The sequence below is a fragment of the Spea bombifrons genome, chromosome 13 (assembly GCF_027358695.1).
Source record: "Spea bombifrons isolate aSpeBom1 chromosome 13, aSpeBom1.2.pri, whole genome shotgun sequence".
In the NCBI taxonomy this organism is placed as follows: Eukaryota; Metazoa; Chordata; class Amphibia; order Anura; family Pelobatidae; genus Spea; species Spea bombifrons.
This window is the reverse complement of record NC_071099.1, coordinates 20,824,427-20,843,369: the sequence shown is the minus strand read 5'-3', so window position 1 is coordinate 20,843,369 and position 18,943 is coordinate 20,824,427. Positions and strand designations below refer to the sequence as shown.

The following is an 18,943-nucleotide window of genomic DNA, read 5'->3' as shown; positions in this document are numbered from 1 at the left end:
AATAATATGCGAGATCACGTTCTGCTTCCAGCCTTTGATGGCCGGACTTCAAAACCTCCTTTTCTTCTCTCCGACGGTTGATGTCCACTTACTGACCTATTATAATCCGACTTCATCAAACTCAATTAAAACTCCGACCGGCGCGGGCGACGATTCACGGGGAAAGAAAGCCCTAAATGAATTTATCGATCTTAAAAGTTCTTTTGAGGACCCCAGCCGCCCGCGGCTTCCGGCTCTGGGCTGTGTGAACTCCGCGTGGCGTCGGCTCCCTTTGGTGGAACTGAAAGCTTTACTGATCTGCTCAGAACATCGGCACAGAAAGGATCTGTTTTACTCGGAATCAATGAGCACGAAGCGAAGGCGAAGACACGAGGGGGCCGCGAAGAGACGAGGGGGCCGCGAAGACACGAGGGGGCCGCGAAGACGCCGCTGCCGACGTTCTGCTTGTTTGGAGGAACTGAAGGCTGATAGGAACTTTTTTTTTTTGTCTTGCAATTAAACTTCAGAGCCAAACACTTCTTGGAGGAGACTCGGCGGACACTCGGCGGAAGACGCGTCTTATTGCAACGAAAACAACAATTCTGTTGACAGGCAGGTCTGAGCGCGGCGAATCCCATGCGGCGTCCATCGCTTGACAAAAACTCGTGATGGCAGGAGAAAGAGACGAGGGGCTGGCGGAGAATCCAGCCATGAAGCGGAAGAAGCCGGAGTCCCGCCTTGGCCGGAAAGGGTCTTCAGAACGAATCCCAAGTCAAGGAGCATTGAGACCGGTGGACGCTGGGAGTCTTGCTGCAAATGTCCTTCATTTAAAGATATTTCTATGGTAAAGCCTACAACGCTCAGCCGTCCACCCCGAACGTTCATATAACGTCTTTGTGCCGGAGGGAGAGGAGGCAGCGAGGACCTCATTGTCTTCTACAATACAGGTTCAAATCCACGGAAACAAACGTAGGCTCCCGACAACTGCTGTGCGCGCGGCGCTGCGCCTCGAAATAGCGGCTGGACACCCAGAGTCGTCACCTCAAATATTATCGGATTTCCTGCCATTTACCAGATGACGAAGGGCTTGCTTACCCTCTGATCTTTGCCCCAGTCGGCTGGGGTTTTTCGGTGCGGCTGATTAGCAGGGGATGGGGGGGGGTATAATATATTCTCCTGACTTGGCCCTGAGGCCGGGAGAATTACCCGTCGACTTCTTCTTCAGGGCTCCAACCACCGCTACGAGGAGAACGTAGGAGACGGAAGCGCTTTCTTGGGTCTTATTGTTTTTGAATGCAGAGCGGACCCACGCGGTTTACACCGTGGCCCGGACGGCTAGAAAACCCGTATCCGCTGATAAACCCCGGCCATGAAAACCTCGATGAGTCCACGTCATCTGGAGACCCATGAGGTTCCTCCTTATACTCAACATCCGCTCTGTAGACTAGAGGCCCCAAAAGATCCCTCAGGGCCCCAGGAGAGTCCACAAGGGCCACGAGCCCTAGGGAGCTGTTGAAATGAGCTGACCCTGTGACTTTTGAAAATATTAACCATTTAATGACCTGCTGAACTGAAGGCGAATCACAAAAATTTACCCCCAAAAAGGCACAGCGTTTATGATGTAATTGTTACATTTTTATCCAATCCGATAAATAACCGCGAAAGGAAAACACGAGCGCAAAATTCATTTGAAAAATATAAAATTTTTAATAAATGCTACATCTCTTAATTACAATAATTATTGTACCTTGGGAGCGTTCTTTACAGGACTCTATAATGCAGAATTTACAGAATACGAGACATAATACAAAGGCTTTAAGATATACATTAACCCCTTAAATACAAGGGAAGAGTTGAGCCCTGGAGAATCGGGCCACATACGGGGAGGCACAGCTGCTGCCCCCCATCATTTCACACACTGTACACAGTGTAACAATCCTTATATACAGAAATAATAATTATTAATAATAATTACAGAGCAACAAATAAATAGACGGCAGAGGGGATGGAAAGGTGGCGGGGTGCGGAGAGCGGGTGCCGCGGGGTGCGGAGAGCGGGTGCCGCAGGGTGCGGAGAGCGGATGACGCGGGGTGCGGAGAGCGGGTGACGCAGGGTGACGCGGGGTGCGGAGAGCGGGTGCCGCGGGGTGCGGAGAGCGGGTGACGCGGGGTGCGGAGAGAGGGTGACGCGGGCTGCGGAGAGCGGGTGACGCGGGGTGCGGAGAGCGGGTGACGCGGGGTGCGGAGAGCGGGTGACGCGGGGTGCGGAGAGCGGGTGACGCGGGGTGCGGAGAGCGGGTGACGCAGGGTGACGCGGGCTGCGGAGAGCGGGTGACGCGGGCTGCGGAGAGCGGGTGACGCGGGCTGCGGAGAGCGGGTGACGCAGGGTGACGCGGGCTGCGGAGAGCGGGTGACGCGGGCTGCGGAGAGCGGGTGACGCGGGCTGCGGAGAGCAGGTGACGCGGGCTGCGGAGAGCGGGTGATGCCGGTTCTACACAAGCTGTCCATCAGCCCGTCTTCTGTGGATTGGGGGACCCTTTAGATCCGTCCTCCATACTGGGCTCACCATCTAATTAACTGCTTTGCTGCCAGTCCGGCACCAAGGCGGCTCGTGGGCGTATAAAGCTGTCTTATCGGGTGTACAGGGCCGCTACACTGGCGGCGACATTCGGAATCAGTGCAGGCAGGAGAGGCTCCGCGGGTCTGTGCAAAACGGGCAAAGAAAACTAAAACTCAGAAAGGTGATTATCTGCGAGTCCCCTGTCCTGACTGAAGGGCGCAGCGCCGCTCTGCGGGCCGGGGTCCGGTAACCGGCGGCGATGGGTTAATATTTCCGGGATTACGGACGCGGTGAATGGGATGGCGGAGTAGAACATGTAAAAATATAATATATACGGGGGTTTAAAGGCACCGGGGTAACAAGCGCCTTCAAATAATGTTCTAGAAGCAGCGGAATTTCCAGAGGCACCGCCATCTTTCCTCTGCACGCAACCCGTCGGCGTAACCGATCGCCGAACACACAAGACACTCACGCCGCCCCGAGCCGTAAATCAGCCGGATCCACGCGGCGGCCGACACTTCAATAAATATCAAACGCGAGCAAGAGAGGTCGCTCATTACGTACAGGAGTCTCCCCCAATCTCAGGAGTCTCCCCCAAATTCTCGGGAGTCTCCCCCAAATTCTCGGGAGTCTCCCCCAAATTCTCGGGAGTCTCCCCCAATCTCAGGAGTCTCCCCCACGCGTTTCTCCTGGCGACCTCGGTTATCAGACTCTCTCCTCCTGCACGGGGTTTGGAGGGCCACTCCGCGCCCCGGGGGCCACAGACCGCAGGTTCTTCGCAGACATGGGATCCCGGGGGTCCGTGTCCTGACAGAGCGCTCTCGCTGGCAGCAATGTCCACCTTTCAGTCGATTCGCTCCACTTTCCCGAGCACCCGTCCCTCGTACGTGGGGAGGATCGCGTCATCCTCCTGGATCTCCTCGAATACCGCGCCGCATTCAAACTCGCGGCTGGCTTTCTTAAAGTAATATCTGAAAAACCGAGAATAAAGAAACATTGAGGAACGAAGGAAAAGTAACTGCTTAGCGACGGGTCACTGTAAGGACTACTCATTACGAGGTTTAGTGTTTTTACATGTTGGTAAATGTGAGATATCACCCACCCCGTGTGGCCAGTGACATCACCCACCCCGCGTGGCCAGTGACATCACCCACCCCGCGTGGCCAGTGACATCACCCACCCCGCGTGGCCAGTGACATCACCCACCCGCGTGTCGCTCCTCTCAGGCGGAGGAGAAAGAGACAGCCTGAGACAGGAGGGGGACTTGCGCCGCTCTCTACACGAGACGGGGATCGTTTATCTCATAATATGGGTCAGACTGAGTTTTAAAGCCCCCCCCCGGTATAAGGGTTTGGATGCAGCACAGAAGCCCCATCTACAACCCCCCCCCCCGCGGGGTAATAAGGACGCAGGTTAACGTTGCGTGACAGCGAGGTGGCACGAGAGGGTTAGACTCACGTTCAGCGAGACATTCTGGCTCCGTACCTATACTTTCCTTTCTTGCTCAGCTGCTCTTTGAAGTTCCCCAGCGTCAGGCTGTGCGATTTCAGCGTCCGCCGGTACGGAATCTCCTCTCCGCAGTAGAAATACGTCACCATCAGCTCGCCGCCGGCCGGCGGAAACTTCTGGGCTTCTTTAGGACTTCGGGAGAAAAAATCCAGCGTTAGAAAACGTACTTCGGGTATTAGTGGCTCCGGGGGGCTTGTGGGCGCTCTAATGTACCATTTATTACCCCAGAGCCACGCGTCGGTCTGGAGCTGGGGGTACCTGGGCAGTATCTTCCAGGGGGGGTAACCGGGGGGCCAGAAGGAGGTGTGCCTGGACGGCTCTGTGGGAAGGGCGCGTGGAGTTTTTTTTTTTTTTTTACCATGGGGGCACCTTTGGTGGGGTAACGTGATGGGCGGTGATGGGATGGAGGTCCGACGGCTGCCCTGTTAGATTAGGTAATAAGGGGGCCGATGGGGGCCGCTCTGCCCCAATCCAATACTCGGCCCCGTAAGGGAAAAACCAGCCGGGGGGCCCCGGGGTCCTTGTTAAAAAGAAACTGGAATTCCCCTGTAATTAGACCAGCAGAGGATTAACCCGTTCCCTGCCACTAACCAGCTGATCCCCTCTTCCTCCTCAATGCACACGCTCACACACGGGCTCACACACATACACGCTCACACACGGGCTCACACACATACATGCTCACACACGGGCTCACACACATACACACACATACACGCTCACACACGGGCTCACACACATACATGCTCACACACGGGCTCACACACATACACGCTCACACACGGGCTCACACACATACATGCTCACACACGGGCTCACACACATACACACACACATACACGCTCAAACACGGGCTCACACACATACACGCTCACGCTCACACACGGGCTCACACACATACACGCTCACACACGGGCTCACACACATACACGCTCACACACGGGCTCACACACATACACGCTCACACACGGGCTCACACACATACACGCTCACACACGGGCTCACACACATACACGCTCACACACGGGCTCACACACATATACACGCTCACACACGGGCTCACACACATACACGCTCACACACGGGCTCACACACATATACACGCTCACACACGGGCTCACACACATACACGCTCACACACGGGCTCACACACATATACACACTCATATACACATACACGCACACGTGTACACACACCAGCACGCACACACCATGGATGGTCAGGATTACACTGGGAAGCAGACAGACCGCGCAGGGGCCGGACCCTGATAACTCACTGACAAGTTGTACAGCGCCACTGAATAGGTTGGTGCCTTCCTCGTGAAGATACTTACTCTTCGGACACTGGGCCGGTTGGGGTGAGGAAACCGGATCCGGGCTGGCATGGCACCGAGTGGCTCCGCGCCTGCGCAGGACATCTGAAAGATAAAAATGCGCCGTTAACCCCTTCAGCGCACCCAATTTCATTCATCGGAAATCAATCCGACGCTCTGACCATCGAATGAAATCACTGCATTTATCCGGCTCTGCATTTATCCGGCGCCTGCGCGCCGCCACTTCTGGCGCCATCAAAGCCAAGAACTCTGATCCTCTCCGCACGTCGGCTCAAACTATAAAGAAAACCATTTCCTTTCATCTCTTCTCAGCCCCCAAAATGCTAATTAATAAAACAAATAAAAAAGGTGCTGAGCAGATGGAAAAAAACCACACAAAACGGAGGAAAAAAAGAAAAAAAGACCCCCGCGCGGCGGCTCCGGAGCTTAAAAGTTTTCTAGCAGCAGGAACCAGAACCAGCTGGACCCCCGCGCCGCGATTCCTGATAAAGGCGGCCGGCGATGGAGGAGCGGGGGGGGGAGCGGACGGTGGGGGGCGCGGATGGTGTGTGTGGGGGGGGCAGTGGGGGGAGCGGAAGAGGACCGGGGGGGAGCGAACGGTGGGGGGGCGCGGATGGTGTGTGTGGGGGGGGGCAGTGGGGGGAGCAGAAGAGGACTGGGGGGAGCGGACGGTGGGGGGCACGGATGGTGTGTGTGTGTAGGGAGGGCAGTGGGGGGAGCGGAAGAGGACTGGGGGGAGCGGACAGTGGGGGGGGGAGCGGACAGTGTGGGGGGGAGCGGACGGTGGGGGGCACCGAGCTTTAAAGTCGGGCTTCAAATTAGTTTTATTCTGGAAACGATGGTCTGGCTTTAAGAGGAGCGCAGAGAAAAAACACGCGATCCGCACGTATGTGTAACGCTTTCCAAACACGCGCAAACAGACCACGCCCACAAAGATGAGTGCGGTTTATCCAATCACTCGCGGCTCTCCCGATCCTTACCGTGGCTTGGGGTGTTTGGAAGCCTCGGTGAGCCTCCGGCACGCTTCCTCCAGCTGGGCCAGGGTGCTGGGAGAGGTGGCAGAAGGGGGGTCAGCGGGGTGTGAGAGCTGCATGTTCCTGGGCTGGCCGTTAACGGCCCCCCACTGGTGATGGCGCGTTGGGCGCTCCACGGACGCCGCTCGGTTCTGTTCGCAGCCGACGGCTTTCTTGCTGCAGGGAAGGACACAAAACACATCACAGACAGCCCATTGACTGTACTCTGTATCAATATATCTGCAACGCGGCGGGGGCCACGCAGACACATTTTGGGCCGGTTCTGCAGCTTTATGCACATCCTTTACTATTTGAGCCCTCGCTCTGTGCGGAACGCGTGATGGCGGCAGTCGAAAGGTTTGTGGTAAAGCATTTATGATACGGGGCCCCCGATGCGCTGCAGCACCTGCGCTCAGACACCGCGCTGCGCGACCTCACCTGTGCTGTCTGTGCCGGCTCTGCCGCTCGCTCTCACGCTCCACAATCTGCTGCCAGCTCGTGTGCGGGGGGTCCTCGCCTGCCAGATGGTAAATAACAGACGTGGCCCCCAGGTCGCCGGGACACTCTGCCGCCATCTTGCAGCTTCTCCTGGATAAGGAGCCGGCTCTGCTGCTGCTGCAGGGAAAAACTCGATGTAAATAGATAAGCCTCTTCCACACCTCGCGCAATAACATCGGCCAGGGCTTACCCCGGGGGGGCACGGCTTACACCGGGGGCCACGGCTTACGCTGGGGGCCACGGCTTACACCGGGGGCCACGCCATGCCACACACTCCCTTATCACTTACCACGTACTCTCCATGTGCCAGAGAGAATGCGACCGGGATTTGCAGCAATACCCCACGGACCCGTCGCAATAGCACTGGACTCGGCGAGCGGCTTCCTCCTCTATCTCCTCCGTGGCCCTGCTCAGGGAGTGGTGATGGTGGATATAGTGGTGGTGAATATGTTTGGTGGTCTGCTTGGTGATGAAGTCCTTGGAAAGCTTGGCGCAGGGGTTAACGGTGGCCACTGGTGGTAGGCTAGGTCTCTGTGGCCGCGGCAGGTCTGGAGATCGGGCGCAGGGGGTTTGTTTGCCCATTCCGGGAGACTGGCAGCCAGGGGTCTGCAGGACCCTCGATAAGTGGTTGTCTAGAATGGCCTGAGGATCGTCTTCGCAGGAGCCTGAAGGCACCACGAGAAGCGGCTTACGTGGAAGGACGGAGGTCTCGCGGCCGGGCTGGCAGCTCGTTGGGGTCTCCAATTCTTCCTTTTCTTCTTCCTGTTGGGGAAACCAAACGAAAGCCTCAAAAATCCTGCCCCTGGACCCCCGCCGCCAAAACCGCCCCCCCCCCGCAAAAGGACACAGAGGAGTGGGCTTCGTCTCCGTGAGATTCACGTATTCACGTATCCACTCCTGAGTGACCCCGGTCTCCACCCGGCCCCCACGCCGGCACACGGACCATGCTGGCACACAGACACACGTCGGCACACAGACACGGGCCACGACGGTACACGCCATGTCAGCACACAGACACGGGCCACGTCGGCACACGGACCATGCTGGCACACAGACACACGTCGGCACACAGACACGGGCCACGACGGTACACGCCATGTCAGCACACAGACACGGGCCACGTCGGCACACGGACCACGTCGGCGGACACACACGGGCCAGGTAACGGACGTACAAGCAGATCAGTCATTAGACTTCTGCTCAGTTAAAGGACACCGATGGGGGCCACAGAAATAAGGCTACTGTATAAATGGACGGCCGCGGAGGACGTGGACAGGAACCCAACGACTCACACGGGGGACGCGGGTGGCAAGGATCCAGCACCGAGGGACGGGTCAGGCGTTACCTCTTTGATCAGCTGAAGTCTGGCCTCCAGGCTGCGCAGCGCGTCCTGCTCCCGCTTCACCTTCTCCAGCCTGCCGATGAGCTCTGCCGCAAACGCCGCCGGTTCCACGGGGGTCATCTCCCTGGGCAGCCGGAACGTCCTCTACGCGGACCGGAGGGAAGCACAGAGAAGCATGCTTTAGCAGGAGCCGCGGCCGGACGGACGACTCTGCGTCTCCGAGAGCCGCCAAGAAAAGAGTAAATGTGCGCGCGTCTGCTCTGGATATTTATCCGCCGAGCGGCGGCTTCACGGAGCGGCATCCTGCCCGGCAGCCCTCGCCCGCGGCACCACCAGTCGCCGAGACTGCGAGGAACCCCGCTTGTTTCCTCTGTACTACAAGCAGCCTATCAGGAGCCGCTCCGTACTCCGAAAGCTTCAAAGCCCCTGTCAGACATCAAACACATGTATCGGGGAGGAGGGAGGGAGAGACGGGGAGGAGGGAGGGAGAGACGGGGAGGAGGGAGGGAGAGACGGGGAGGAGGGAGGGAGAGCAGAACGCAGGAGGAGAGGAGGCTACGGGGAGTGAGAGAATACTGGGAGGGAGGTAAACGGATGGGGCACAAGAACGTCTGGGGAGCAAACAGAAAAGGGGCGAGAGGGGGAGAGGGCACGGAAGTGCTGATGGAGGGAGGGCAGGGGGCGGAAAAGAGTTACGGAGTCCATGAAACATTCAGAACCGGCCTCACGACTGCCCCGAGACACGCGGCTCTCCCACGGACGAGACATTAAGTGTCACTTTCCTGTCCAACGCTAAACACACCGAGCTGCCCCCTGCCACGGCACCCTCACTGTCCCCCCTGCCACGGCACCCTCACTGCCCCCTGCCACAGCACCTTCACTGCCCCCTGCCACGGCACCCTCACTGCCCCCTGCCACGGCACCTTCACTGCCCCCTGCCACGACACCCTCACTTCCCCCTGCCACGGCACCCTCACTGCCCCCTGCCACGGCACCTTCACTGCCCCCTGCCACGGCACCTTCACTGCCCCCCCTGCCACAGCAGCCTCACTGCCCCCTGCCACGGCACCCTCACTGCCCCGCAGATACAGAAGATGCCCCACCTGGCCCACAAAAGCCAAATCTAACGCGGGGGCCACGGGGTCAGTAAAGGTTGAAAATGTAGAGATTCTCCCAGCCACGAGCCCCTGCACCACGCGGCGACACGTCTCTGGTACCCTCCGCATGCACACGTATGATCATCAGACTCAATTTCCCAAAACCCAGGACTTTGCCGCTGGCCCCAGGGCCACAGCCATTGGAAAATTACAGCTGTTCCCATCCGAAGCACGCTGCGTACGTGGCCCTTGTTCCTTGCACGTGAGCGGCAACCACGGACTACCACAACACACTCTCCGTATAAACCAAACGCCGACACGCGTGTGTCACGCCTGCCACAGCCGCCGATCTACTTACTGGGAAGTGAGGGAGGGACACCTGCCCGTTGGCCTTGATGCTCCGTTGCATTTCGCGCTGCAGCTGCTTTTTGCTGCCCGTTCTGTATGGAGGAATCCCGTCCCTGCGCCAGAAAAGAACAACAACGTGAGGCCACGGCCACCAAAGCAGCGGCTCCCGCGCATGGACGGCCGCGGTCTCTTATTAAAGATTACATTAAGGGGCCCCGAAATGAAGCCACGCCTGGAACGCGTGGCATTCACGGCTCTCATCGCAAACCCCGCGTAATCCCACCCCAAAAAGCGTTCAAAGCTGCTCCCCGACATGCACCGGATACCCCGGGGTGGTGCTAATGACCCCCCCGGCTGGGGTAATAAAATCACCGCTCAGCAATGAAAGCATCAGCAAGTGACTGTGAGGTATGTTTATCCGTGACACGGAATCCCGATGAACATACATGTGCAGCTACTTACACGCTACTCTCAGTCACGGACACGGAATCGTCCGTCATGGCATCGCTGGACACTTCACTTTCATTGGCGCTGGTCGCCGGCGCAAACGCGTATCCAGAGGTCACGTGGTAGGGGCTGGCGGGGTCGCTCTTTTTATACACCCTGCAAGGGGTAAAGAGAAATTAACCAATGAGATTCATTCATGAAATGGGGTAACAGGAACCCAGCGCCACAAACCCCACACTGGGAATAATAGGAACCCAGCGCCACAAACCCCACACTGGGAATAATAGGAACCCAGCGCCACAAACCCCATACTGGGAATAATAGGAACCCAGCGCCACAAACCCCACACAGGGAATAATAGGAACCCAGTGCCACAAACCCCATACTGGGAATAATAGGAACCCAGCGCCACAAACCCCACACTGGGAATAATAGGAACCCAGCGCCACAAACCCCACACTGGGAATAATAGGAACCCAGCGCCACAAACCCCACACTGGGAATAATAGGAACCCAGCGCCACAAACCCCACACTGGGAATAATAGGAACCCAGCGCCACAAACCCCATACTGGGAATAATAGGAACCCAGTGCCACAAACCCCATACTGGGAATAATAGGAACCCAGCGCCACAAACCCCACACTGGGAATAATAGGAACCCAGCGCCACAAACCCCATACTGGGAAATTTGGGAATAATAGGAACCCAGCGCCACAAACCCCACGCTGGGAATAATAGGAACCCAGCGCCACAAACCCCACACTGGGAATAATAGGAACCCAGCACTACAAACCCCACACTGGGAATAATAGGACCCCAGCGCCACAAACCCCACACTGGGAATAATAGGAACCCAGCGCCACAAACCCCATACTGGGAATAATAGGAACCCAGCGCCACAAACCCCATACTGGGAATAATAGGAACCCAGTGCCACAAACCACACACTGGGAATAATAGGAACCCAGCGCCACAAACCCCACACTGGGAATAATAGGAACCCAGCGCCACAAACCCCACACTGGGAATAATAGGAACCCAGCGCCACAAACCGCACACTGGGAATAATAGGAACCCAGTGCCACAAACCCCATACTGGGAATAATAGGAACCCAGCGCCACAAACCCCATACTGGGAATAATAGGAACCCAGCGCTACAAACCCCATACTGGGAATAATAGGAACCCAGCGCCACAAACCCAACACTGGGAATAATAGGAACCCAGCGCCACAAACCCCACACTGGGAATAATAGGAACCCAGCGCCACAAACCCCACACTGGGAATTATAGGAACCCAGCGCCACAAACCCCACACTGGGAATAATAGGAACCCAGCGCCACAAACCCCACACTGGGAATAATAGGAACCCAGCGCCACAAACCCCACACTGGGAATAATAGGAACCCAGCGCCACAAACCCCACACTGGGAATAATAGGAACCCAGCGCCACAAACCCCACACTGGGAATAATAGGAACCCAGCGCTACAAACCCCATACTGGGAATAATAGGAACCCAGCGCCACAAACCCCATACTGGGAATAATAGGAACCCAGCGCCACAAACCCAACACTGGGAATAATAGGAACCCAGCGCCACAAACCCAACACTGGGAATAATAGGAACCCAGCGCCACAAACCCCATACTGGGAATAATAGGAACCCAGTGCCACAAACCCCATACTGGGAATAATAGGAACCCAGCGCCACAAACCCCATACTGGGAATAATAGGAACCCAGCGCCACAAACCCCATACTGGGAATAATAGGAACCCAGTGCCACAAACCCCATACTGGGAATAATAGGAACCCAGCGCCACAAACCCCATACTGGGAATAATAGGAACCCAGTGCCACAAACCCCATACTGGGAATAATAGGAACCCAGCGCCACAAACCCCACACTGGGAATAATAGGAACCCAGCGCCACAAACCCCACACTGGGAATAATAGGAACCCAGCGCCACAAACCCCATACTGGGAATAATAGGAACCCAGCGCCATAAACCCCATACTGGGAATAATAGGAACCCAGCGCCACAAACCCCATACTGGGAATAATAGGAACCCAGTGCCACAAACCCCATACTGGGAATAATAGGAACCCAGCGCCACAAACCCCATACTGGGAATAATAGGAACCCAGCGCCACAAACCCCACACTGGGAATAATAGGAACCCAGCGTCACAAACCCCACACTGGGAATAATAGGAACCCAGCGCCACAAACCCCATACTGGGAATAATAGGAACCCAGCGCCATAAACCCCATACTGGGAATAATAGGAACCCAGTGCCACAAACCCCATACTGGGAATAATAGGAACCCAGTGCCTTATGGCTGGACCCCGGACTGGGAGTAACAGGGAACCCAGCGCCATATTCTGCTGCCATAAAGGTGGTACTGGACACCATATCGGGGGCTATAGGCTTAGTCTATGTCTGTCCCTCTGTCCCAGTAGAAGGGGCAGGCTGGCCCCACTGGTGGCCCCGGTGGACAGCAGTTGGACACCCAGACCCAGTAACATCATCCCCAGAACACATCTCAGGGGCGCAGGGAGTTGGTGGCAACGCGTTCCGTGGCTTCGTCCCCGGATATTAGGTACAGATGGCTTTTGGCTGCCTCCCTCCTGCTGGCCCTTTAAAGCTTCCCTCCCAGATAGGGGGTGGGGGGCAAATATCCCCTTTGGGGGCTTTAGCTCTGAACCCGGAGGGATCCAGCAAGTTAAGATAGAGGGAGGGGAGCGCTCAGCCCCTTAATGCCATACAGGGGGCAAACGTCCCCAAACCGCCTCCGCTTCCTGCGCCTTTTACAGGCTACTTGGAATCAGGTGAATACACCTTGCGATTCCATTTGAAGAAGAGACCTCTGAGGTGTCAGAAGATTATATAACTTTACATCGTATTCTATGTTGACCCAATAAAAGCTACAATCTTCTACTACAGACTCCATTGGACCCCTTCGGCTCGGTCCGTTCTCCTAACCCTGAGAACCGGTCACTATATACCCCAAATACCATTAACTCTAGACTGTCAAACTAGACTGTTTGACTCCAGACACCAAAGGGTTAAGCCTGCCTTGAAGTGGTCACTCACACAGTCCCTGCTGCCCTTTTCAGGGTAAAATTGGGGCTTCTTTGATCTCGCCCTTCAAAGCCTTTCACAAGCCAGCAGCCTCCACTGGAGTGATACTCGGCACAGCTATAGAAAAGAGATCACAGGGGGGCGGTCTGACTGCGGCCCCCACATCAAAGGCCGGCCATTTACAAGAAAGCCATTCATTCTAATTAACGGCTTCCTTCATTAATCTCTTTAACCCCTTCCTGCCACCGGAGGGGAGAATCTGCATGAACCCTGCGAATCCCAGAGATATAGACAAGACTGGATATTATTAATAGATATTTATTATTTTATTATTTCATTATTAATATTATTTATTTTATTTATTATTCATTTATTATTAATTATTTTATGTATTATTTATTATATATTATTGTATTATTCATTTATTATTAATTATTTTATGTATTATTTATTATATATTATTGTATTATTCATTTATTATTATTATTAATAATTATAATTATTTGCATAACGTGTCCGCACATCCCGTTCACAGAGGAATATAAAGTGCATTTAGTGACATTTATCATCCTTTCTAAACAAATATTCTACCTGCCCCCAGGGCACGGCCGGTGTTTGCCCCGCAGCCGGACACGTCAGACGCAAACAAGACTCGTCTAACGAAGGAAGCACAAACAGAAACCCTTGCCAGGCTTTCCAAGAGAAACGTGCTGCTCGGCCACCAAGGACTTCATTAAAAAGGTAAATTTACCCATAAAAACACAAGGTTACCCAGAATGACTACTTAAGCACACGAGCAAAAGGGCGATGAACGGGTTAAATACCGCCTGGAGCCATTAAATGCCAGCGGCGCTCGGGGTCAGCCTTGGCAGGCAGGTGCCCTCCACACACTAGATTGCTAGCTCTTTGTACGTTCCTTTGAATGGGTACGGTTCGGGTTTGGCCAGCAGAGGGCCCCCTCCGCCACCAGGAGACGGAGTTCGTTTGGGGTCAGCGGGACGCCCGGTCTGCGGCACTCAAGGTAACCGACCCCCAGCAGCGCATTTCGCTCACCCACTAAATCCCTTCCCACGGCAGAGTCACGTCAGCCCCTTACAAGCGGCCAACACATGGTTAATCCGTCACAACTGCCACCAGCCACGTCCCTTCCTGTATCAGCCGCGGTATACAGCGTATGACCAATAACTGTATATATCGCAGTGACACGTATGACCACGACAGCCCCCGTGGCCGGAAAGGTATCCCCCGTGTCTGGTTTGGGGTCACAGCGGCCACGGCAAGCGTTACGCAGACAGAACATTTCAATCCATACATCTGTCTTTGGTTATAACGTTTACTATGAAAGGGGCCACGAAGAAGGGAAAGAGGGGGTCTGGTGCAAAACAACGCAAACTGAACAACAGCCCGTCACTCAATAAACCCCGGAAAACGTGGATTACCCCATTAAACGCGATCTGCCGAGTCAGGAGCAGCCACGCTCACCACTAAAAGGTATCAGGTCCTGTCAGCCCCACGGATGTTACAGAAGCGCTGCTCGGGATAACGTGGTCTTACCTGCATCCACCGTCCACGGTCTCCGCGGCCCTCCAACTCGCCGAGGCCTTCCGGGAAATCGCGGCCAGACCCAGCACCGAGGCCACGTTCTTGTGTTTTAAGTCCACGCGGTTCCACTCCTCTTCTTCATTCAAGGTTGGGAGATATCCGCTGACCACCTTTAAGTTCCCTGCCCCGGAACGGCTCAGATACGCCAGGTTTTCCCCCCCTGTCCGCACGTATTCGAGGTATATATCCGAGGCCAGGAACACGTGGTAGGCGCTGTCCTCCAGGAGCGCCTGGATCTCGGACTGAGCCCGGTCAAACATGGAGGACTCTATCTGCTGCCTCCTAATGGAATCCCGTAAGTAGACTTTGGTTGGGGGCTTCAGCTGCTTGGACACCACGCTGTGGTGGTCGACGTACCTCTTGTGGATAGCTTTGGCCACTCGGAGGGTCTTGGCGTCCGTTATATCCATCTGCCTGAACCCGTTGCACGCGAACCAGAAGTCTAAGGTGTCCACGCACCTCTCTCTGTCCAGGAAGGTCCTAAACAGGTGAGCCCCGTCCTGGTCGGCCAGCAGGCAGTGCAGCGACTTGGTCCATCTGACGAGAGGCGAGTCGGGGGAGGCGCTGCCCTCGGGTTCCCCCAGACCATCCTCGTTCCTCTTAGGGTTGGCCGTGAGGGCCGTGGACTTTGTTCCTTGGCTTCTTGGAGGAAGCTGGCATGGCGTCTGCCATTCTTCTCCTGGCACCGGTGGACGCGGGGCGTCTTCTCTGAAGCTGCTGCTACGATGCGAGGGGTGAGCGGCCAGCGACCAGCCGCTCATATTGTATGCTGGAAATTCCACAGTAATCGGCTCTCCCCCCTCTCTAGTCAGCAGGAGATCCCCAGGACTGCTTCCCTCTGGAAATGAAAGAGAGTATTGATCTAATCAAAACCAGATCCGCCAACATCAAACGGCAGCGCAAACAGGCTTTTCAACATAAGGCAGGGTGCAGTACACACTAAAAATGTAGGGATGAGCCCGGCGAGGAGGCTTAACCCTTTATCGGCTGCAGGAGCCGACGACCCGCGTCTGGAAGCTCGTTCAAAACATCTCGGGGTGAAGCGTCGCGCATGCACAGGGACAAACGGGCCGGCTACAAAGTAACAGGAACGCAATCGCTTTGCACCCAAGCCCATCGAGCGATTCCGAGCCAGTGTAATAAGCGCGTAAAGCCCAAAAAGGGGCAAGAGCTGTAATCTCCGGCATAAAGGGTTAATCAACGCGCATATCGCTCTGCTATAAAGACGGGCGGAAGCAGAAGCGGCCGGGGAGCCGAGGGGCTGCAGTTTGGGGGGACGCAGGACTTAGCAGGTGAAATTCATTTGGTTTGAATTCTCCTCCCCAAAGGGGGGCAAAATCCTCGGCGGACATCTGGTTTCCATTCCCCAAACCCAGATCAGAAGGAAATGCCCCCCCAGCAGCGCAGAGACCCCCGCTTCGGGGCAAAGGGAAGTATACTGCTTTCCAAACGGCCCCATTCATCTGTATTCCAGACAGAACGGCAAAGCCCCCGAAACGGCAACGGCCCCCCAAAACATGCATGAAAGGGAAAACGCTTAACCCTTTCATAACCACAACCGGCTGCAAAAATGCTGATTTCCTAGAATTCTGCCAACAGCACATTCCGAAAAGTAAAAAAAAAACCCAAATCACAATAAATTTATAAAGAAATCAATGAAAGAAGGAAAATCCCCTTAAAAAGAGATCCCGATCCGGATCAACCAAATACACCCGGCCGTTAACCCAATCCTCACCGAACAACATAAAAAAACAAATGTAACGAAGAGTAAATACCCCAAAACACAGAGCGGAGACCCCCCCCCAGCGTCGGGGCAGAATCCAGGTAACAGCCCCAGAAGTTGTGCACCAGCTTGGGGAGCGATGCCCGGGGCGGGGAGCTGGCATTACCTGGTGGCAGCCATCCCAACCTCCTCGGCAGCGGCCACAAAGGCTAGCAATCTAATCAGCCTCCCAGGAGCAGGTCGGCCAGCGGCATCCTCGGGGGGAGGTGGCAGGGACCCCAGGAAAAGCCCTCCTGCCACTGACTGTCTCTGCAAGGACTGAGCCCTCAGCAGACATGCACAGGGGGGTAGATGTGGAGAGGAGGAGAGCAGGGAGGGTGGGCTCAGCAGAGGAGGGAGGGGGCTTCAGGCAGATCTGTCACATCTTGCAATAACTGTGGGGAGAGCCAGGGGCAGAATCTGCAGAGGGGCAAATCCCAGGCCGAGGGGCTTCTTACCATTCACGCAGGGAGGCTGGGGGTCTTCCCAAAGTGCCCCCACAATGTGCAGCACGAGCAGCCGCCGCAAATGTGCTCCCTGCTCTCCCTGTCTACAAAAGCTGCAGTCCCTCCTCCTCCTCTCCCGGCCGCTCTCCTCTCTCCTCCTCCTGTCAGCTCCTCATTCACTTCTTTTACCGAATTTCCTGCGCTGCATCCAACACAAACTCAACATCAAAGGCCGCGTCTGGGAGGCGGATGCACGACTCGTCCGGCGCTGCCCGGCCGCATGCTGTGTGGTGCATGCCTTCGAGCCGTGCATTCATGCATTGCAGCCGGGTACGGCGAATGAAGGGCAGCTTGGTGCTATGCATGCCTTGCAGCTATGTGTGGCGCATGCCCTTCTGCTGTGCCTACCTTGCAGCACTATGTGGTGAATGTGCTGTGGCTGAGTGCAGTCTGCGGCGCATGCCCTGCCGTTGGGTGCAGTGTGCGGCGCATGCCCTGCCGTTGGGTGCAGTGTGCGGCGCATGCCCTGCCGTTGGGTGCAGTGTGGGGCGCATGCCCTGCCGTTGGGTGCAGTGTGGGGCGCATGCCCTGCCGTTGGGTGCAGTGTGGGGCGCATGCCCTGCCGTTGGGTGCAGTGTGGGGCGCATGCCCTGGCGTTGGGTGCAGTGTGCGGCGCATGCCCTGCCGTTGGGTGCAGTGTGGGGCGCATGCCCTGCCGTTGGGTGCAGTGTGGGGCGCATGCCCTGCCGTTGGGTGCAGTGCGTTCTATATTTATTACTTTATATAGCGCCATCACATTCCGTAGCGCTGTACACGGGGCCGTACACGGAACTTTATTACTATTATCCGTTCATTTAAAGCACCAACAAGTCATGCAGCGCAGTACAAAGACTCCGCCAGAGAAAGCGACACAGAAGCACACGAGGAACCACTTGTCGCAGGAGCTCACAATCTAGCTATCGCGGGATGTCATAAAATTGTGAGAGTGAAAGTTTAGCGTGAGCCCAGGAGCTAGCACTCACAAGGCAATAACCAAGGTGTAACCGACAGAGCTTTCAATCTACCCCGGCATGTGGCCGGTACGTGGCACGTTTACCCCCGCGGGCGAGGACTCGTTATATGGAGTAAGCGGCTGATAAATAGAAAGGTTGCCGGGTACTCGGGGGCCGCTCGCTCGCCGTGGCTCGGGGGTTAAACCTGTCACGCGTCTCTTTGAAGTTGTTCCCCTTTTATCTGTGACGCCGAGGAATTCCTGCGCGATGGATGCCGGAAAGTTGCCCAGGGATGGCCTGCGGGGCAAATCATAACTTGCTGCAAAACGGGGCTAAATACTGGAATATAAGCACAAGACGTCGGGGGCCGCAGGCGGGACGGACGGGAGGCGAGGAAAAACATTCAGCGTCTACTGGTTTATACTGGGAGGTTTTTTCTCACACCCAGACAGATATACCCCTCTGCCCCCCGCCAGGACCCCCTTTACCCCTCCTTTTCTCATTTATACCCCTCTGTCCCCCACCAGGACCCCCTTTACCCCTCCTTCTCTCATTTATACCCCTCTGCCCCCCGCCAGGACCCCCTTTACCCCTCCTTTTCTCATTTAAACCCCTCTGAATGGCTCAGTGGGCAAATTCCGCCAGAGAGAGAAAAGCTCCGCGGGGAGCGAAATGGACCAAATACCCCAAGGCCGCCTCAGACGGGGAATCGTATTCAGGGGCAGGAGGGCAACAGATTAAAAAATTCCAAAGGAAATCTGCCGCTGGATCCTCCGAAATTCTGGGTCAGAGAGGAAGAAATTCCCTCAACTTTCAGAACTTCAAAAAAAGTGTCAGAAAAAAACCCCGCCGCGGTCTGTGGGCAGACGCCGTCCAGCGAGAGCATTACGCGATACGCCGGGCTTTATGACAGCCTACTGACG

General features: G+C 55.9%; 1 protein-coding gene across 1 annotated transcript; it reads right to left on the bottom strand.

Moving 5' to 3' along the window:
- Window positions 1-3,203: 3,203 nt before the first annotated feature.
- AXIN2 (axin 2) lies at window positions 3,204-15,581 on the bottom strand. The gene is made up of 10 exons (XM_053452795.1): window positions 14,773-15,581; window positions 10,142-10,282; window positions 9,690-9,792; window positions 8,238-8,378; window positions 7,185-7,654; window positions 6,833-7,009; window positions 6,362-6,571; window positions 5,382-5,465; window positions 4,024-4,179; window positions 3,204-3,509 (listed from the first exon to the last, which is right to left on the bottom strand). Exons 1-10 carry the CDS (start codon window positions 15,579-15,581, stop codon window positions 3,383-3,385), a joined length of 2,418 nt encoding a protein of 805 aa, XP_053308770.1. The 3' UTR covers window positions 3,204-3,382.
- Between the last annotated feature and the right edge of the window lie 3,362 nt (window positions 15,582-18,943).

Excerpts from the sequence above, each read along its gene's own strand:
- AXIN2 (XM_053452795.1), bottom strand. The coding sequence starts at position 15,581 with ATGAGCGGCTGGTCGCTGGCCGCTCACCCCTCGCATCGTAGCAGCAGC. Across the intron at positions 10,283-14,772 it reads ACCGTGGACGGTGGATGCAG|GGTGTATAAAAAGAGCGACC; the intron begins GTAAGACCACGT and ends TACCCCTTGCAG. Across the intron at positions 5,466-6,361 it reads TCCAAACACCCCAAGCCACG|ATGTCCTGCGCAGGCGCGGA; the intron begins GTAAGGATCGGG and ends TTTATCTTTCAG.